We start from the raw sequence: 21306 nt of genomic DNA on the forward strand, positions 1-21306 counted from the left end.
CTCAATCACGCTAAAAAGCAAAAGAGACCAGAGGGCAAAAGAGAGAGGCCCCTGGGCCAGGCAGTGAAGGTTTCTTTCACTTTGGCAATACTTAGCAGAAGGACAGAGAGGACTCTGTGTGCGTTTGACCTCAGAGCAGAGAGGAAAAGTGAAGAAGCACACAAATCACTGTGTCAGAATGAAAAAGATACAGCAGCAAGTGATGGAGTAGATGTGGATTCCTCTGCTGTCACTGCTGCTAATCAATGATCTGTATTCACATCAACAAAATTACATTTTATGGGTCATCTACACTATATAATAACTCTTAGAATAGTATATAACATCAGTTCAAATGTATGTCGTGTTTTGACCACTGAAGTAAAAAATAAATAAAAAAATCACTGACAGCTGATGAATTTTGAAGTCTTCCTCTCTGCCCCCAAATCAACAATCAGTTTCACATCACAAATCTTAAGCACATGCCTGTTTTTTCTCCTCAATGCTATAAACTGTTCTCATAAACACACTTAACCGTATATCACGCTGGATAAAATCAATCACACAGAGAGGATTTAACTAATTTACTCCATGTGCTAAGCATGCCAAAGTCTGGAAATCACTTCCCCCACATCTAGATAGATAGATAGATATTTATTGATCCCAAAAATGGGAAATTACAGTGTTACAGCAGCAAAATATCAGTCACACAGCATAGAATATACATGAAATACTAGGATACAATATACATGAAATACTAGAATACCATATACATACATACAATATACATGAAATAATAATATGATAGAATACAAGAACAAATATTTAAATATTTAAAATATATACAAGTTGGGAATACAAAATATACAACTGCTTAACTAGTAATGATGCAGATGTAGATAAACCTATTGTGCAAGTTGCACTTAGTACAGATGTGATGTCTAAGAGTCTTATCTCACACTCAGTGATGAGGTGTTAAAATGTTTTATTGCCTGTGGTAGGAATGATTTCTTGTAGCGGTCCGTGCGACATCGAAGCTGTCGGAGCCTCTTAGAGAAGGTTCTCCTCTGTTGGACCAGTGTGGGGGGGTGGAGAGGGTGGTCGGGGTTATCCATGATAGATAACAGTTTGTTCAGTGACCTCCTCTCCACCACAGCTTCAAATGTCTCCTGTTTGCAGCCAATAACGGAGCCAGCCTTCCTGATCAGTTTGTTCAGTCTGTTTGTGTCGCTGGCTCCGATGCTGCTGCCCCAGCAGATGGCGGAGGAGAACAGAGAGCTGGCCACAACAGACTGGTAGAACATCTCCAGCATCTTGCTGCACACGTTGAAGGATCTCAGCTTCCTCAGGAAATAAGAGTCTGCTCATCCCCTTCTTGTAAACAGCAGTGCTGTTGATTTTCCAGTTCAGCCTGTTGTCGATGTTGACACCCAGGTATCTGTACTCCCCAACCATGTCCACATCTCCACCCAGAATGCACAGGGGCTGCGGAGCCGTTCCCTTTCTCCTGAAGGTGATTCTTACTAAGTTTGGAAGAAAATTCAAGCCTGTCCTCGCAGCCCCATCTTGTTACCATCTTATCAGTATCAGATCACCAGTTCCACAGGTACTGGCTTATTTTGTGTTCTGCTGCATTAATGTCATATTGATGCTTTCCAGGATCACAGATTTGCTGGCTGGATGTCCTGAAGCTCTGTGGATGTTCATGCTTAAAAGCTTCTCTCCTTTGACAAAATTTAAAGAGATAAAAAATCTAATAAAAGAGAGACTTCTTGGTTTATTTTAAGTCATCTTAGTGGCCTCAGACCTTGTCACATAAATTCCCTTAGCCTCAATCTTTCGTGTCTCTCTTGCTCTACCTACAATCTATTGTTGTACCTTTTTTTCTCACAAATTTAAAGGCCAAAAATCATCTTAAATGACAGACCTTCATCATTCAACATGTGGTATGAGAGCTACTGGAGTTCATATTCATTAAGAGTTTGTAGTCGTAGTTAAATCTCCAGATTCCATGTGTAGGTGTTTGTGGTGCTTGCATGTCGGTCTGTGCAGTTACTCACTCAGCAGCACTGCATTACCACATTCAAATTTGATTTGGCTGCTATAATTTCACCATATGTTAGTTCTTAAATAGTCTGGAGTAAAACACCGTCACCTCTCATCATCCTCATCTATGACAACAGATTTGGAGAGGAGGACAAGAGTGGAGACACTGTAGGTACAACCAAGAGTTTCTGTATTTCAGGGATTAAAGCAGCTGTTTTCAGAATGATGCATGCACAACTTTAAACGATTTCCTTCTCAGGTTTCAGGTTATTCACAGTAGACTATTATTTTAAATACATGTTGTTGTTACTAATAAAACGAGCATATTATAATAACTGTATTTTGTTAAACAGTGCACAATTGTTTGTCATTTGAGAGTTTTGTAGTTTCAATTAACATAAACTACTTGATTTTCTTACAAATTAAGCAACTTTTTTTTGGAGTTTTGCAATGTCAGTAAAGTTAATGATTTTTTGGCTGGATGCATTTTATAATACACATATGGCCGATACATCTCACATCCCTTATCCCATCTGACAGTGTGAACGGTGTCGATTCCAACATTTTGGTAAAACTCCACACCCCTGCAAAGCCTAAGAATGATCACTATTTCTTAAAGTCAAACCACCATGTAGAAACCATCATTTTGACATCGGAGTTACTGTGACTGACAAAAAGGAACAGCTGGGCTCATCTAGGGGCCACTAAAGGTATTTCCGAGACAAAAATGCCAGATCTCAAACAATTGTCCCTTATAGACTGAAAGGGGCAAATGCTTGTGTTGCCACTTAAAGAGCTGCTCATACAATCAAAACATAAATGTCTTTTAATATTTAAACAGTGAGTTATAACTGTGCATGATAGATAAATGCACGGTCAAAAATTTCACTTGTGACGTGATTTGATATGCAGTGAAAAAATGCTATTTATATGGTGTGCCTTGGTTGCTGTGGTGTGTTATTTTTCCATAACTGCAGCTTTTAGCACGCATTGAAACCTATGTATTTAGGCTGTCAGGTTTGCTTTAGGTTGCCTGTTTAAATGTGCATATATCTTGTAGGGCTGGGCAATATATCAATATTATATCGACATAGATATATGAGGCTAGATATTGTCTTAGATTTTAGATATCGTAATATGACACAAGTGTTGCCTTTCCTGGTATTGAAGGCTGCATTACAGTAAAGTGATGTCATTTTTTGAACTTACCAGAATGTTCTAGCTGTTTTATTATTTGCCTTTACCCATTTAGTCATTGTATCCACATTATTGGTGATTATTTATCAAAACTCTCATTGTGTTAATATTTTGTGAAAGCATCAATAGTCAACTCTACAATATCGCCGAAATATCAACATCAACGTATTTAGTCAAAAATATTGTGATATTAAATGTATTATATATCGCCCAGCCCTACTCTTTTCTAAGTAAAACGGTAAGTCTATCTGTATGCTACATGATTTTTACAGCCAGAGAAATTACTGTACAACCATATTGGATGACTCTTCACTCCACAAGTTACATTTAACGCCAATGTTTAGTGCAGATGCAGGAAGTAGTGTGCTCTTAATGTATTGAGGCGAAAAGTAAGAGTTTGGAAAGGCCTGTAGAGCATCTGACTTTCATGTCAACGTCTTACCAATGGTTTTAGTTGCCTAAGCCTAACAATACATTGTTTATTTGCCATAAAACATGCCCATTCCCTAAGTTCGACCCTGCTGTAGTTGCGTTTTTGTTGAATTTTCTAAAAACTTTGGCATTGGAAGTAAAAAAAAAAACTAAGACAACGTTGTTATTGAAGCTAATCTGGGGTTTTGAGGAATCGTTCAATTTTGAAAATTCTGGTCTAGATTCTTGTCTAAAGATTAAAGACATTGAATATCCATGAAGAAAAATAGGGAGTGCTGCACTGGGTCAAGAAACTTGGTGTTGGTGATGTTGAAGTAAAAAAGCTGGTGCAAGGGCAAGTATTCAAGTAAGAATAAAAAACAAAGCACAGTCCAGCTTACTTTTATTGGCAGTCTATGCTATTGGTTGGCAGTCTTAAAAAGCATCCGACGCACTCTAAAAGTAAGTTAAAAATCCTTTATTAATACATGGATAACCAACGTGTTTCGCCTCAAAGGGGCTTCATCAGGGTATATGCAATGAGGACAGGTGTTCTATTTAAAACTCATCAAGGTCATGTTAATGCTGCCCACTTAAACATGACAGTACGGAGCATTATTTCAAGAAAACAACATCCATAAGCAGGGTGTTGAACTATCAGAGAAATGACAGTGAAAATAAAATAAGTGCTAACATGTACTATAACAACCTCCAGATGGTGTATTTGTGTTCAGCCAATCTCTCCGGTAGTTTGCGTTTTGTGCGGCCAATAAAAGAGCAGCCCCTCTCACATTCAAGTCTGTAAACTACATACGCTTTCCTCCTGTGGGCTGGACCCTTAATTAACAACATAGCTTAATAACATAGATTAATGAGAGAATAAGACAATCACTGCCTTTCCTCTGTGTTAACTGCAATTTCCTCTTCTTCACATCTTTTCTTGAACAAACATCTGATCTCCCAATCCACAATTATTACTTTTGGAAGTCAAAGTGAGTCAGACATACAGAAAATCCAATCAACATACTTGTGGGGAAGAAAAACACAAAGTTGCAAGCATATTTTTCTAAAGCTTGCACTGCTGTAAGAGACAATTTCAATAAAAAAAAGGGCAAAATCAATGCAATTTTTTTTAAATCATTAATTCAGCCCTCAATCTAACACTAGCACACTGGTTCCCTGCACCTCTCCACCATGTCTTACATAATCACAGTGACCTCCTAAGTAAAGTTGCCGTTTTTGGCTGATGAAAGTTTTCTCAATTTGTCTAAAGAAAAAGAACCCGCTGGAGGTTAAGAGTTCCTTTCAGGCCTGAAACAACATTGTAGTGTTCAGCTTGTTTTGTTACTTTAACCGTGACCCAAGTTTAACAAGCAAGCCATCCCACAGAGTAGAGTTATTATTATTACAGTAACCACACTGTGCTCAAGTGTGCAGAATTCGAACTGATAATCTGGAAGAATAAAAGAACAACTATTCATATTAAATTTACAACAGGACAAGAAGTGATGAGTAAGTGATTATAAGTGATTCTTGTCCAATACATTCATGGTAGCTCCATCCATATCTGCTCTCCATTTCATATTCATGTGTAGCATTACACACAGTTGATCCACTACATCAGTTTGGGGTTTAGTGTCTTGCTCAAGCAGGACCTGACAGTTTGATAGGGACTGCAGATCAGCTTTCTTCCACTTGCCAGCTTCATAAAAACCAGCTTTCCATGACTTTTAAATTACATCCAAATGGGGGGGTCACATAAATAGTCCTGTATAGGCTACTCGTCTAGAGAATTGTGCTCTGAATACAATATATCAGCGAGAGAACAGGCATGCATCCTGCTTTTATACAGTGTACAAGGTTCAAACCGGCAAAACAGTCGGTACAACAAAACCCTTCATCCTATCTGTATTTTCATTCATCTTAAATCAAGTGGCTTTGACAGCACCAAATTGACCTCTTAACCTCTCTCACTGCAATTAAAAAAGTCTTAGGTCCCTGAAAGGAATTATAAGGTAGGTCATTTTGGGGAATTTTACAATTTTCCTGCTTTCCTAGTGTCGGACAAACAAGACCGGCTTTGGTTTTTAATATGATTTAGGTCCCAGTTTGTACAAAGGTTTAACAGTGAGCTCGACCTCTTTTGGTTAAATTTCTGGTTGTTTAAGAGATCAGGTAGCTGCTCCTGTCAAAGCCAAATACCTTTCACAGTGCTGAGGCTTTTATACTTAGTGCTCATTAGCCTTGTGTTAATATGTTTCAAACTGTTTTCACAGGGACTTACAAAATCCTAAAAATAAATTAGTTATAGAATAGCTTGGAATAGAATAGCTACTTCTTATAAATCCATGAACAGCATGCGAGCACTCGATCCTATTAAACTGCTGTGACTGAGGCCATGAGTAAACAGGATGTAGATAGAGCAAGACATTCCATAAAGTTTAAAATATTTTTTATTAATTAAAATCAGTGACTTTATAAATACTTATAGCATGACCACAAAGAATACTTGTCTCTAAATGGCCATAGGTTGTGCATCGAAGATACTGCAGTAGCCTCATCACTGATCAAAATGTTTACTCAAAACAACTCCTTTCAGCAGTTAACAGTCAAGGGTGTCTCTGACTTTGCATGCGTTTTCTTAAGTTGCCAAAAATTACAACGTTCCCTTTTAAAGAATGTAACATTCCAAAATATGAACAACCAACACACCAAACAACAAAGTTTGGGTGTATCTTGGTCTAGTGGTCCAAGATGCCCAATACGAAACAACATCATACCGGGTTCAATTCCTGCTGCATGTCATCACCTTCACTCACTCTAAAGCCCTTTTCAAACGTGCCGTGCCGTCTGTATGAAAATTAGGAAGGCGGAATGGGGGGACAGAGTTCTTGCGCCTTTAAGCCAGCAGTGGAGGTAGTCACAGAGTAACAGAGCCGAACCGACGTCTGTGTGAAAGGGACAGCGGCATGGTTCTGTGTCAATAAACAAAGCAGGGATAATGGCAGACCTTCATTGCGGTGCTATTGCGGAATCTCTATGTAAAAGGGGCTGTGTGTGTGTGTGTGTGTGTGTGTGTGTGTGTGTGTGTGTGTGTGTGTGTTGTCAGGCCTGTGAGGGCACCAGGTGTACGCAGCTGTCTGTCTGATCAGGGAACTTCAAAGGCTGTTAGAGCAGTAGTAGAGTAAGTGGTAACAGTCAGAGGAGAATTGGCTCTTCAGATAAAAGCTAAAGTTGCTAAAGCTAAAGGTGATCTCTATACTGTCTGATATGATTCATATTAATGGATTTACCCTGCAGTCAAATATAGTGCAATACATCAGAGTACACTGAGACCCTCCATTGTGTGTTGAGGCCCTCCAATATGACTTACAGATGAAATGCCTCGTTGCACATCTGCAGACAAGGCCGAAATTGGGTTAAAGTTAGGCATCACTGATGGTGTGTTTCTTATATAATCAAACTGTGCTGCAAGAAGCATTGAAACTGGACAATTCAGGAAAATTTGTATTTTCTGAAAGCAATTATTCAGTCGCAATCACAAAATCACTTTCATTGCAGATGTTTGCCCATTTCAAGCCAACATGTGTACAACAAAAAATATTTTTCTTTGGGACAATAGCGTATTTTGCCCTGTTCTGATAAGAGAAGACTGAACAAGGCAGAATCTTGAACTTCCTTCCTTCCTTCTACACAGTAAACAAGTGTTAGACCACTCACTTTGGCAACAAAAAGTGTTGATATTAAGATATCATTCAACAAGGCTGCAGACTGTTTCTTTGCTTGAGCTACATTATACAAACAATAATTTGCGGCTTCTCCGTAAACGCACACAAAATGGTCCTGATGACAACAGCACTAAGTCCTGGGAGCTTTCTCCACCAGTAACAACCCCCCCCACCCCACCCCCCTCTCTATCACTGGTTTGCTATATTGACCAAGGTAATGGTGATAATGGATGTTATTCACATCAATAGGAAGATCAAACAGTAAGAGGAAACCCTTTGCTTCTACAATTCATGCTCCCAAGTGCAAAGCCTCAACCCATTATATGATTCAGCAGGGAGACACCGGATCAAAACTCTCATGGCTGAAAACTCAAAATGTTTTAAAATGTTTACTCACCTTACAATTGAAACCTTACAGTTCTGACAACAATGCAAAGGTATTGGGGGATAGGGCTGGGTTTGTTTGAGTGATTTGATATTGATTAATAAAATCCCCAAATCAATCTTTTTATAAATGACTTTTCAACATGGGTGTATAGCCAAACACAAACCTTTTGGGAGTCAATTGTTAATGTAAACATTAACCTGGTACATTAGAAAAAACATTTGAGAGTTGCTTCTTGCTTGTACAATTTACAGCATAAGTTCTCTGAAAATCTCATTTATATCCAAGCAAAATAGGTATTGTAACTGAAATTTAATCTAATCGGGACCTTGTGAATCGGAATCAATTTGGGAAATCATTGGCGATACCCAGCCCTATTAGAGGATTTAATTTATTTTTTTATTGTTATTTATTCTTTGTTAGCATTCTGGGATGGGAGAAAAACGTGCTCTGGTTTATTGGCATTTCTTTAAACCAATCACAATCTTCTGCGGGCGGTGCTAAGCCCCAGACACAATGTGACACACTGTGACAGTGCCTCTGCAAAATAGCCTCGGGAAATCCATTACAGACATGTAATCGTGTACCCTTATGGCACTTTCTCACAAACCCATGTATGACATGAAAAGTATGGTATGACTATTCATTACAAACTACTGGTTGCAGGAAAACAGGATTTGTTTTCATAATTTGGTCACTTTATGAAAAACACAATCATATTCAAATATTGTTTGTGATAGATTAACATTTTCTGATTCGGTTTCTAATTCTGAGGGCTAGACATTGCTGCCAATAACTATACTTATAAGGTTACGGCATTACTACAGTAATAATCTTACAGTCATCTTTTAAAGCCAGCCTATGTACGTTTTGCATAACAGCAACAGCTGTGGCCACAAGTGGTGATTACTGTATGGATTACTGAATAATGGCAAAATTTCACTTGATGTCATCATTTGCCAACCTTACAGAGCAGGTCAAACCAGACGATAAGCAGGGGAACAACAACTTTCAGTGAGGTATAAAAACAACCTAATTTGTTTATGTGACAATATAAAACATAGTGTAACAGTAGCGCAAGAAGAGAAGTCTCCAAACTGCCACAACAATGTCAGACAGCAATATCTATTAGCTACTGGCTGTACCCGACTAAATAAGATGGGTACAACTGTTTAGAAATTTACAAGAAAGATATTCATTCTATTTGTTTAAAAAAAGAAAAAGATTCTTCATTTAAAACGCAAATGCCTTTTAATGCTAAAACAGAGACAGTTGTCAGGCACCACCAAAGTTGACCAGTTCACACCAACAGCAGCTTTGCTTTGGTTCAACAGGATTTTGATGGTAGGTCCATTGTCCTTTTCAAAAAAAGTTGTATATGCATACATGTACTGTATATGCATAGGATTTCCTGTTGTGTTCAGCCCTATTGTCCTTACTATTAAGCGTACTGCCTTTGTACGGTTTCCTTTCCAGGTTTCACTGGGGATCTGGATTATGTTTCACTAATCCTAACAAAACAATGTTAAACATCTCCAGATTGATGTTGCACTGTCAAGGTCCGGATCAAAAACAGTAGTGGAGTCCTGAGTAGACGGTTGCATATAAACACACATAAACAGAGCACAGAGAACAGCTCAAGGCTTTTTTTCAGGACAAAGATAAGACACCACGTGCTTGTGACAAACTTTCTTGGCACAAGGACCTGGTTTAGGGGGCATAGTGATTATTTCCATCAGTTGTTTACTAAGACACATTGAAGAATGTAATATTTATGTCAGAAAACCATGAATGTATCCTGTATAGTCTGCTTGCAATGAATAAGAGTGTTATATTTTTTTTAATTACCCACAAATAGGAATTAGGCGGAAAGAACAAATGTTTGTACATCAAAGAAGATCCAACACCTCCAAACTCCCATTTTCTGCTCATTTGCATGGAAATGAACAGTCCTCACTGTGCATATGTGCCCGGAAGAGAGTTCTGAATTTAGGGACTTCCACTGAAAACCCGCTCAGCTCTGCTGATCCTCTGCCAGATTACTGGGTCTCAATTTTCTATGCTGCGGTTGAAACACAACAAGAGCATTTATTGTCCGTGACCAGCTCACTTCTTCTAAGGAACAGCAGTTGTTTTGAGCACATGAAACCGAAGCACAGCGCCTCAGCCGCAGCAAAAACTGATGACCTTTAAATGAGCGAGGTCTAATGGGCTGCTCTTTGGCCCGGCTTGATTAGCTGATGTCACAGGAAGTGAATGGTATCCTTATGGAGGGTCACCACTGCAGTCCAACAGCATGTCAATTTTTCCTCTGATGTCATCGGGGGCTGGAGACGGAGATCTGGCACAGACACAATCGCACTCATTCGGGCCGCATGCGCACATATACTGTATGTGCACGTATTCAAACAGAGCATCTTTGCAGATCTTGCAGGCCTGAGTGGATGTTAGCCAACATCATCAAATGCTTGAGATGATAAGATTTTGATGGGGAAAAACACTGACCACAAACTCACTGCAACAGCTTTTTTTCAGTAATCTAGCATGCAGTTTGCCTCAAACCGATTAGAGCTGACGACAAAAAGTAAATCTGCTGCAATTTTCATCATTGTTCATTAACAGTCATTTTTCAAGCAGAACATTTGCTGGTTGTAGCTTCTCAAATGTGAACATATTCTGCTTTTCTTTGTATTAAATGATAGTAAACCAATTCTCCAAATCTGACTTTTTTGTGATGGGTATTTTTTTCCTGATTTCTTGACATTATATTGACAAAATGACTCATCAATAATCAACAGTTATTTGCAGCCTAAATGTAATAGCTGTATTGTTGACAGGTGGAATTCACATCTTCGACATTGCTCTGTTTTAAATCCAGTGCTGGGCAAACAGCCCTAAAAAGAAGATCTAATGACTAATTTCTGAGTGAGATGTAAATACAGTATCTTATTCTGGTCCAACAGCTAAACTTAAGTGGTAAAGAAAAAGTAATAGAATGAATGTCAGGGTAGATATGGATTGGAGGGAAAAGGCACCAGCCATAGCCTGAAGAAAACCAGAGAAGAAGCACAGGAAGTGGATTTAAGAGCAGAGAGAGTTGAATGAGATTACAGACAATGGGCTGAACTTGGAACAGGAGATCAGTACAAGGACGAGGCAGGGAAAGGTTCATGTGGTCACAGACAAACAGGGATAAGGAAAGGTAAATATGTGAGGAGAGTGGGAGGGCAAGATAGGAGGGAAGTCAGGCTCACAAAGAGGAAGTGTTGGGGGGAGTGGACACATTGCCCTGTCTTGTTTAATTAAACGAAACAAGTAAAAGCACATTAAAGGCCCTGACACACCAACCTGATAATCGTCTGACGGACAGTCCGGCAAGGTCAGTGACTCGAGTCTGTTCGGTGTGTTCTCAGAAACACGTTTCGGTGAACTATCTACGTAAAATATGAGATTGTATTCCAAACGAAGTCACCATTATGCCCGGTTGAAAAATCCGGGAGCAGCCAGACCCACGTGACACGTTCGTCCAATCAGCTGCCGGTTTTCATTTTTTGTGCGACAATACAGATTAGCACCGCCTGCTGTTATGAAGACGTATTACGTCTCGCGCACGCGCAGAACATACGCTCAAGTCGGCGTCGCTTCGGTGTGTTCCAAGGCACACAGTCCGACTGCCTTTTCTGCCGATGGTCAGCCGTCGGGTTGGTGTGTCAGGGGCTTTACACAAACTTAAAATCCCTTTAAAAAAGAAACTGTGGGTGCCCAGATGGCTCAGTTGGGCCCGGGTTCGACTTGGACCTGCGGCCCTTTGCTGCATGTCATTCCCCCCTCTCTCTCTCCCCTTTCATGTCTTCAGCTGTCCTGTCAAATAAAGACCTAAAATGCCCAAAAAAATGATCTTAAAAAAAAATAAGGAAACTGTAACGTGAATAGCTGAGGTAGCGTGCCCTTCTCACCCACATACCACCACATATAAATCTACACTCACGCGCTCTCTTCTAAAAATAAACATACATCTGCACCTCATCATGCATCTCACAAGTTGCCATCCAACTTTTTTTATTATAGTGTCATGCAGCTGATTTAAAGAAGTAGTCTGATTAACAATAAACAAGATGGTAAACTGCACAGGTAAACAGTTTTCTTTCCTTTAGCTTCACACTCTAAACCTGTGCTGTGCAGTGAGAGCTAGACCTCCCTCTGGGAATGTGTTTGACTGTGTATTTCTGTGTGTGCCTGGGCAGCACTGAGCCACTTGATCACTGCTAAGAACAGACGAGAGCTGACAGAAAACAGGCGGAGAGCTCCATGACTACAACCGGACCTCTGTGGATGTCAGTGGCTAAAAATACATGCAGCAAACTATTCAAACTAGCCATAACTAGCTTCATATACGTTGAAAATTAGCTAAGTATGACGTCTCAATATGATCATTTCAATTCGCAACATGTACAACAATTTGTTTTTACATTTCTCCATTTGCATGGATAACACAACCTGCAAACACCCACAGTGAAAAGTAAATGCATTCAAATTAAGAAAGAAGGCATAAAAAAATGGCACGCCCACTTTGAAACTACCTCAACACTGTATAAATATACAACACATTTTCAGTTAGTGTTATTAAGCCACAGCCTTCAAGGTATTGTATGGTAGGTCTTCTATCATTTCTTTATTAATAAAAGTTTCTTCCCTGTAAAATCTACTTTCTGTGAGGACTTTCAAAAGATAAGGGACTTGAAAAAATAATGTAAGCACATACCCAGGTTACAACAACATAGGGCTGCAGTGGCTGGAAGGTTTACTGTCCTGGGTGGGTAGATTTGTATTGAAATGTAATGTAAACAAGAGGGGACTGTGGAGTATCACATCTATGCAGCGTACACACAGAAGACACCCATAGGACAGGGTGGTATGAGCACGCTGCTGTTACCTGCAGGCAACAGTTGCTCTAACACCTCTTTAACGTTTGCTGCAAAAAGTCTCTTGAAAGGTTCCTGCACCCCACATAAATGAAAAGTTGAATTCCCCCTGTTGGCTCAGTTGCAAGACCTCAGTGTATGGGGAGTATGCTCATGCAAGATCAAAGCAGTCTTAACTGTCCCCTACATCACACTCAACGCAGTTCCATAAGTGTACTTTCATCACAAACGTCTTCTAAATTGTCTTCTGTCTCAGGTGTTTTACCCGTCTATCTGTGTTGTATGTTGACATAAATATAGTTTGAAACACCAACATATAGCATATCCCACCAATAACAGTCCAACCTAACCGCTCGTTTTGAGCGGATCGAGTATCAAACATTTCTCGAGCACTCACCTCCCCAGGTGTGAAAGAGGACAAGAAGTCTGACGAGCAGAGAGGCAGAGTCCCGCGCAGCCATGGTTGTTGGTCGGCACTGCAGCTGTCCGTGCTGGGGTTTGTATGAAAGGGAGTCTGACAGGGACTGGTCCTGCTGGAAAACTGTATCAGAGGCAGGAGCAGCGGCGGTGCAGCCGCGGGGAGGCAGATGATGCAGGAGGGGCAGAGACAGGAGGTCCTGCCACTGTAAAAAATGTCGGTGTGAACGACTCATTGAAGCGCATAGTCGGTCTGAAATGCGTCATTTTATCTCAACACATTATTTACTATAAACAACTCGGTCTCAGCTATTTTGTGGCTTTTTTATTTGGATGAATAGACTAACATGAGTCCAGAGCCCGAGTTCAAGTGAATGATTGAGGTTGATATTTTTTGCAGTGTGCAAAAAAAAAAGAAAAAAGGAGTAACTTGTGTGAGAGCAGCAGGACGGCGGAGATCTGGAGCGAAATACAGAAGTGAGAATTAACAGTTTATCTGTTGTGTCCAACATGATATGCCCTACATTTACCCACCAAGAGTATTATAACGTATGTAAAAGTAGTTTAGCATGACTTTCTTAAGTGTACTGTGTGAGCGGTAGCCTAATTTGGTGTGACAAGGTGTGGCCGTCACTCCTCTTTTGCATAACGGGGCTCCAAAATTTAGCATGCAGGTGTGTGTGTGTGTGTGTGTGTGTGTGTGTGTGTGTGTGTGTGTGTGTGTGTGTGTGTGCTTGGTGACCTCGTTCTAATAATTTAATGATACCAGGACTGTTGTTTGAGGTGGTGTGTTGGACATGATGGACAAAACTTCCATCTGCTCCATGGTCCAACTAATCACCAGTCACAAAGGTGAAATACTTAACACTTTATGTGTGGCTGAGCAAGCACCATAACTCTTTATCTATCCACAAACAAGTTCTGATAGTTTTCATGCACATATTACATGCATCTGCATTTTTCAAAAATAGTGAAAAAATATTTGGATGATGGATAGTTTATTTATGCAGAAGCATGTGAATAAAAGATACATAGATATAGATATAAAGATCCTCAAAATAATCTTAATCTGTGAGCAATGGAGTCCTACAAGAACACACTATTTTCTGGCAAAAATTTGGTTATTTCACATGAGCGATTTGTGTTTTTGTCCTTGCTTTACTCACTGGTGTGAAGTAGTGGGCTGAGCTGGATAAGGGTGATGTCATACATATTTGTGTGCACCCATCAGAGTTAAGGTGCGTTTGAATCTAAATGTGATGACAGTTTAACAGGACAGATTAAGGACTTTAAGACAATTTAAGAAGAACAAATCAGCTCACTCACATTACAATAAGTCAGTACAAACTACTCAGCTAAATTTTGTTCTCTACCAATAACTGTTACAAAGGAAATATTTATATTTTATAAACCCTATGAATATGACTCCCTCTTTGTGCTAGATGCCAAGCTTAATATGGACATAATAAGGGACTTGAATCAGACTGAGTCCCTTAACAAACCATGTAAAAACATGGTGCCTGCAAGAGGACATCATATCATACATGATGCTGACCTGCACTTTGGTTGCAGAACTCCAGTCTCTGATATGTACAGTAAAGCAGTTAAACTGTAAATATGGTTTTGACTGTTAGGGTTTGAATAACTGCAGTGAAAAAACAAATTCTCCCGAGGGCTGCAGGAAAATTACACAAAATGCTATGCTGTTGATGCTCTCGCCAAATACCAGGTGGTTTTGGCTTGCTTGATCCAAAGCAACATCATTTTAAAATGTAATCAGCTGCCTCAGACTGTCACAGACTGGAGAGTAGCACAGTACACAGTAGCCTTTCAGTAAATAAATCAGAGTAGATTTTAGATGAGTATTACTCTTTCAACCAAACTGGTTAATGATAGCTAAAGTCCAACTTACTAACTTATAGTTGGAGCTGATACAGTTTCAATATTTGACAGTTACACCTTCTCATGATGATATATTGACCAATATTATTATTTTTAAATAAACACATAGCTTAAACTAAAAATGGTTGGTTAGGATCCTGTACATTTGGTTATAAAAAGTAATAATCGTGAAGATTTTCATATCTATTAAGTCTCTATCTTTCATCAAATGAGGTAACACAATGATGATTGAGCCAATGGCCCACTGATGAAAGCCCCTTGCATTTGCAGTATTATGAACTGGGTGTCTGTGGTGACAGTTCCAGGAAAAATCACAAGCGGTGCACAGATATTAACACTTTTTCCGGCCAGAGAGGGTAGGCGGAGCTAACGCAACAGACTCACTTTCAACTGCAAACTGACTAATGTCACACAGGCGACACTGTTTGGATCTCTGAGGTGAGATCCAAAAACACATCTGCAATTACCACTTATTGCCATAGGTGCCGCCAAAGAGAATGAAAAACTGATTTTCTAGATTGTAACTTTAAGAATTGTGATTAAAAAAAAATGTGCTGAATGCAACATTTTACAGTTGGAAAAAAGTATGTAATGATGCTGTTTCTAAATTACCTCACACGTATCTTTGACATTTCTGTACTGCAATGTCTCGTTTTTTTATCGCCCGACATATAGACATATAAATCTGTTATGAGCTCAATTTGTCTGAAAAATCAGCATTGATATTATTCTACATTTTAAAATAATCAGGCTGTACCAAACCATGGACACAAACAGAACTAGAGACAATTTGAAAACAACAATCAAAGACATTGCAAAGAAAGAAAAAAGTGTCCTTAAGTCTTGATGATTTTATTTTGAAATGTCTATGAACTGTGCTGATCAAACGTATATTTTTGAGGGTTGTTAGTAGTAAAAAATACTCTTCAGTTAAACCCTGGTGTTTGGCACAACCACGACTGCCTGATCAGAAGACCTGAGGGACCACTGTGTGTTACAAACAATAACACTTTGCACAGACAGGAATAAGTACAGTGAGTACAGTTACAACAATCGTTTAGTCTCAGTATTGTTTGATCCAGTGTAAACTATCCCACCCTGTGCAGCTGGAAACAGATCATGACTCGTGGGACGTGTCATGTACACTGATCTCTGTAACCTTCACAGCATGAAAACACCACTGTGTTTGCCATCTGTGCCTGCCAGATGGATTGACCCTGAGTGCAGGTCAGAGCCACATAAGGAGGATCAGGCAAATATACCAAACCTCCTCCTGAGAAAGAGTCTGCAGTGGAGATGAGGTCTGCTTCTGAAAGCAGTGCACAAACAGCTGGACAGTGAACATCCTCAGAGGTGACAGTTTTCCAGAAGGATGCTGTGGTTGGACTTGTTTGATCCATTTCCACATGCTTGTGGTTTTAAATGCCTGGAAAAGATGGCTAATTTACATTATGGGCATTATTTAATTCTGGTTGGATGAGGACATTTGGTCAAGGCCATCTTCACATTTCAAGAATATTATCTTTTGGTTTATCACAACATTGGGATTTCTGTGTTCTCAGCCATTTCACTGCCCTATTTCAAGCTGTGTTTTTTAGATATGTTTTTTTATTTATTTTTATGTTGTGGCAACTAAATAAAGAGGCCGTGAGAGAGCTTAAGGGAACTTTTTTGTGTGTATTTCCTTGCCAAACTCTTGTGTTGTGAATGTCAAAGACCTCTGTGTGAGGTAGGGGCCTATCAGGCAAGATTTTAGTTAAAGGTCCAATGTGTAGGAATTTCTCCCATCTAGCGTTGAGATCATATATCGCAATCAACTGTCTCGCACCACGCAGTTCAAAGTACTTATTACAGCTACGGTAGCCTTCACGCTTCAAAAATCCTGTCTCTTGCTCTTTTCAATATCATGTTTCTTCTTCTGGGCAAAGAAGAAGACTCCTGTTTTGAATACGTGTGGTCCTCCATGTTTCCTTCTTCAAACTTGCCGGGGCTGGGAAGCGACGATACCCATTAGCAGCATTAGCAGCACCTGTGAGTTTATCATGTGACAGCGAAAATGCGAAAGTTGGAGTAGTAGTATGTCCTGTATGTCCCTTACCGGCTAACGTATTTCAAGATGGGGCATGAATATGGAGCGTCTACCCCAAGGGGGTAAGCTTCGCTTCAGAGCTTGAACCTCCTATGGCGCCATTTTGATGCTACAAAACAATCACCCGACGTTAGCATTCCATTGACTGCCATTCATTTTGACGTCACTTTGACAGCGAATAACTTTACATCTGAAGCGTTTAAAGACTTTATTTGTCCATTGTTTATTTCTAAAGAAACACGACAATGTATAAAAGGCTCCATTACCTTGTACCTCACGTTATGGCTCTGTAGCAGACGTTTTTGTAAAAATAGGCTAACGATTGGGTCATAACCACGAGACTTACTGTCTCATAGTAGAGGAATTACCGTATAGTACAGGAGAAGCTCTCAGGCAGTTTGGACTGACATTAGCTGTTTAAGTTTAATTACTAATGTTAACTAGCATTTTAGTTAGCAATAACTAGCCTGTGTCTATGTTATCTCCTTACATATACCTACGCTCTCCGTCTCTGCAAGATGAATGAATGATTGAGATTTCTCTTGGCACAGCTACCAGAACAACTTTCAGACAGGTTGCTCACGTCACATTTACATCGTCTCTCTCAGTTGGAGGCTGCACAGTAACGCTCAGCCATCACCGGAAAAGTGCTTCTAATATCCTTCACTGGTCTCCGTCCAGAGACATGGGATCTGTTGGTCCATTCTTATATAATGTCTATGGTCTACCCCAGTTCATGCAAATGCAAATGTAAAATGTCAAGCCAATAGGAATACTTGGAATTGATGGTGGTGGTAAATATTCATGAAAAAGGACAAGTTTGTGAACGGGCAACACAGATTTTGATAATGAACAACTAAACACGTTACACACTTGACCTTTAAGGCAATAGACTGACAGCACCTTTCTAAAATAATTTAAAAAGTGTAACCTCAACATAACAAGCTTGTTTTATTGATATCACATAAGTGCTGGGCTGTACTAGAAAAGAAGTGTTTTGTAAGACAGTTGTGTTTTTACCTGATCCAAATCGCCACACTGGAAGAGTGAAAAGGTGGCTGTCATGGAGCAGAGGAGGTGCGCATTTTGTAAGTTTACAAACCCTAAAGTGCACGGATTCTGTTATCTTTGAACACTGCCAGGCTCGCTGTTTTGCCTGTTTCCAGTCTTAATGCAAAGCTAACCATAGTTAAAGGTAGGGTTGGTAACTATTTCCAATTTACACTTTTTTACATATTGTTTGAAATGGTCTTTACACTCCGACAGCAATAAATAACTTATGGTAAGTAGCTGCTGTAATCCTGTAAAAATGCCCACCAATCACTGCCTCGCAGTCGCTTGGAAAGAACCAATAAAATCCCTCCTTGCCCCGCCACCTATTTCTTTACCGACCACTTGTTTTCTTATAATTACACCCATGGTCTCTCTGCGGTTCTTTATTTTTTGGGGTCTGCTGTTCACCTGCTTTGAACATTCGGAAACATAACAACAGAAAGGCAGGAAGAAAGTGCATCTGCTTTTACGGTTGCTTTTAGTTGAAACATCCTCTGTTCACCAGATATGTTCTGTTTTTCCATCCATCCTAAAGCTATCATAGGGGATCTGTTGGTGGAGATACGAGCGCTGTCGCTCTGTTTTGATGGAAATATGAGGCCAATACTGATAACACATCCTACTGTTACAGCTCCCTCTCTTTCTGCTGTGAAGTAGCATTAAATGGGTCTAGTGTTGTAGGAAAATCAACACGACCTCCTCTCTGGATTACTGTATTGCTGCCACAAAGAGGGTAACAATTGCAATTGTTTGACTCCACACAATGTGCTATACACACAAGTTTCATGTTGTTCAATAAAGTTCTTGTGAAATATGCATTACAAGTTTGATCCAGAGTACAGTATGTATCACAAAACAACAGAGAGGCCTGTCAACGCATACTTTTTAAAAGAGATTTAAAATAAATGTAAATAAGGGTGTAAACCACCGTGTTGATGCTTTCATTTCTTTTGTGGTAAAGCACAATCCATGTGGTATGTAGCGATAGCAGAGTACTAACTGCTCTCAAAACAACTACATTGTTCAGCCACTCAAGGTCAGTGAATTATGCCCGAATCATTAATGCTGCATTGTGACTCGGGCATGGCACATGGTATATGGGCCTATAGTTTATAATAATAAATTGTATTTATAAGCACCTTTCAATTTACCCAAGGACACAGTTTAAAATATAAACTTTGGATAAAAAAAACACTAAAGCCCTCTTATAATTCCTCATGGACAATTTGCAAGAATGTCCCCCTTTCACCCTTTCATTTAATATGATACATGGCATTGAAACAGGGCATTTGGGAATATCAGGGGGCAATAGTTTTCGGAATGAAACTGAAAAAGGAAAAAAGAAGCAGGAAAAGCAACATCCCCTCCTACACAGAGTTTCCAGGGACTGAAAAAGCCCTAAGACATGTTATCAATGCATTTTCTCAACCTGCTGACAGGGTAAAACCTCCAGCTATCAACCACCAAACAAACCCAATCAATCCCTAACAAAAATCACTTAACCATTTTTTCTCATTATGGTTAAATTAGAGGAGCAGTTGCACACATACTAGGTAACTTATAAACAAGTATTTTCTGTCCTGGGAGTATTCACACTTAATTTCCACTTGCGCTTGGATCCTTTAAAGGAATAGTTCAACTATTTAGGAATTAATCGTATTGCATCCTTGGGGAAAGTTAGATGAGAAGATAGATACCAATCTCAAGAAGCTACAGCCAGCAGCTGGTTTACTAAGTTCCCACTACAAGACTTTCAAAGTCGTTTTTTCACACTACCTGACTCACCGACGACAGGGGCCCACACACTACCAGATCTTTCACCAGGAGGAATCCCAGAGTCTAGTCTCCAAACTATGTTTTTATATATATATATATATATATATATATATATATATATATATATATCAATATATATATATCAATATATATATATATATATATATATATATATATATATATATATATATATCAATATATATATATATATATATATATATATATATATATATATATATAGCAATAAAACAAAGAGAAAAAAAGAAAGGTCAGGCAGAGTGGTTTTAGGGGGTGTTGTCATTATCACATGTTCACAGAATGGCCTGTTTCCACACATCTTTACTATTTATAGCCTGTTTTTTCTACGTGCAACAACAACTTTGGTCCATGTTGCAAATGCAACACATACAGTAAAGTTCAAACAACCCCTCCCCCTGTTTTCCCCTCAGTCTCTTGTCTTGTGTCTTGCGTTCTCATTGGCTTTAGCTCCCCGGCAGATTCCCCACCAGCTCCAGATATTTGGCCTGCTAGACATTTGGAATGCGTCTGTGAGGCATTAGCTTAGCATATAGACTGGAAACAGAGGCAAACAGCTAGCCTGGCTCTGTCCAAAGGTAACCAAATCCACCTACCACACCACTAAAGCTCACTAATTAACATGTTATATCTCATCTAACCTGTACAAAAACCGAAGCGTAAAAAGCGTTATGTGTGGGACTATTTCTTTGCCAGGAGCAGTGATTTCCTGCATCACTAATGCGTATGTAATTTACCCAATAGTGAGCACTAGGCCTAAATTGTAATTTTGGAGACATAAATTGTCGTCATCAACCTGTCACTGATGACAGGTGTAGTTTTGTGCGACTGTATATTTCGCATATATAAAATGTGACAAATTGCGTTATGAGAAGACAGTGTACATGCCATGGACACCGGCTACTGACAAGACAAATGAATAAGCATATTTCCCAAGCTATTTATTTGAATAAAATGAGCAGTTGCACACAAACAATGTAATTCATAAAGAAGTATTTCATCTAACTACAGTAAAGGTCTCTGGCCCATCTGATAGTTATCTCTACTGGGACTATTCACACTCGATTTTACCCTTGAACTTGGCTCCTTAAGATTTCCACTCCTGATGCACTGATTTGAGCGTCTTTACCATGCACGTGTGTGTGTGCCATTCCTTGGAGACTGATTGATGGTTACACACGACTTCTGTTTATCTCACACGGGCTCACAGCAGCGTGCTCACAGGCTAAGGAAAGCCTGAAGGAAGGAAAGAGGAAAAAAAGTCATTATTTCTGAGCCACTGAGGCCAGACCCGAGAGCAAGTTGTTTTGGGGGTAGTCTGCCCGGCATGAGAGACGGCTATTGTCCAAGTTGTTCCATAGGACG

At 39.6% G+C, this 21306-nt stretch overlaps 1 protein-coding gene and 1 long non-coding RNA gene across 8 annotated transcripts in view; one reads left to right on the top strand and one right to left on the bottom strand.

Moving 5' to 3' along the window:
- Positions 1-13336, bottom strand: part of mcamb (melanoma cell adhesion molecule b) — a 48550-nt gene extending 35214 nt beyond the window's left edge. For all 7 annotated transcript variants that reach the window (XM_036001722.1, XM_031297050.2, XM_031297049.2 and 4 more), the window contains exon 1: positions 13066-13336. In XM_036001722.1, the coding sequence (XP_035857615.1) occupies positions 13066-13321 (256 nt within the window). In that variant the 5' untranslated portion in view covers positions 13322-13336. The remainder of the gene's footprint in view (positions 1-13065) is intronic.
- Positions 13337-15853: 2517 nt separating this feature from the next.
- LOC118495182 lies at positions 15854-16648 on the top strand. Its single transcript, XR_004897509.1, has 2 exons — positions 15854-16021; positions 16155-16648. It is a non-coding gene; the product is annotated as an uncharacterized LOC118495182 (long non-coding RNA).
- The last annotated feature ends 4658 nt before the right edge of the window (positions 16649-21306 follow it).

The sequence above is a fragment of the Sander lucioperca genome, chromosome 5 (genome assembly GCF_008315115.2).
Source record: "Sander lucioperca isolate FBNREF2018 chromosome 5, SLUC_FBN_1.2, whole genome shotgun sequence".
Classification (NCBI taxonomy): Eukaryota; Metazoa; Chordata; class Actinopteri; order Perciformes; family Percidae; genus Sander; species Sander lucioperca.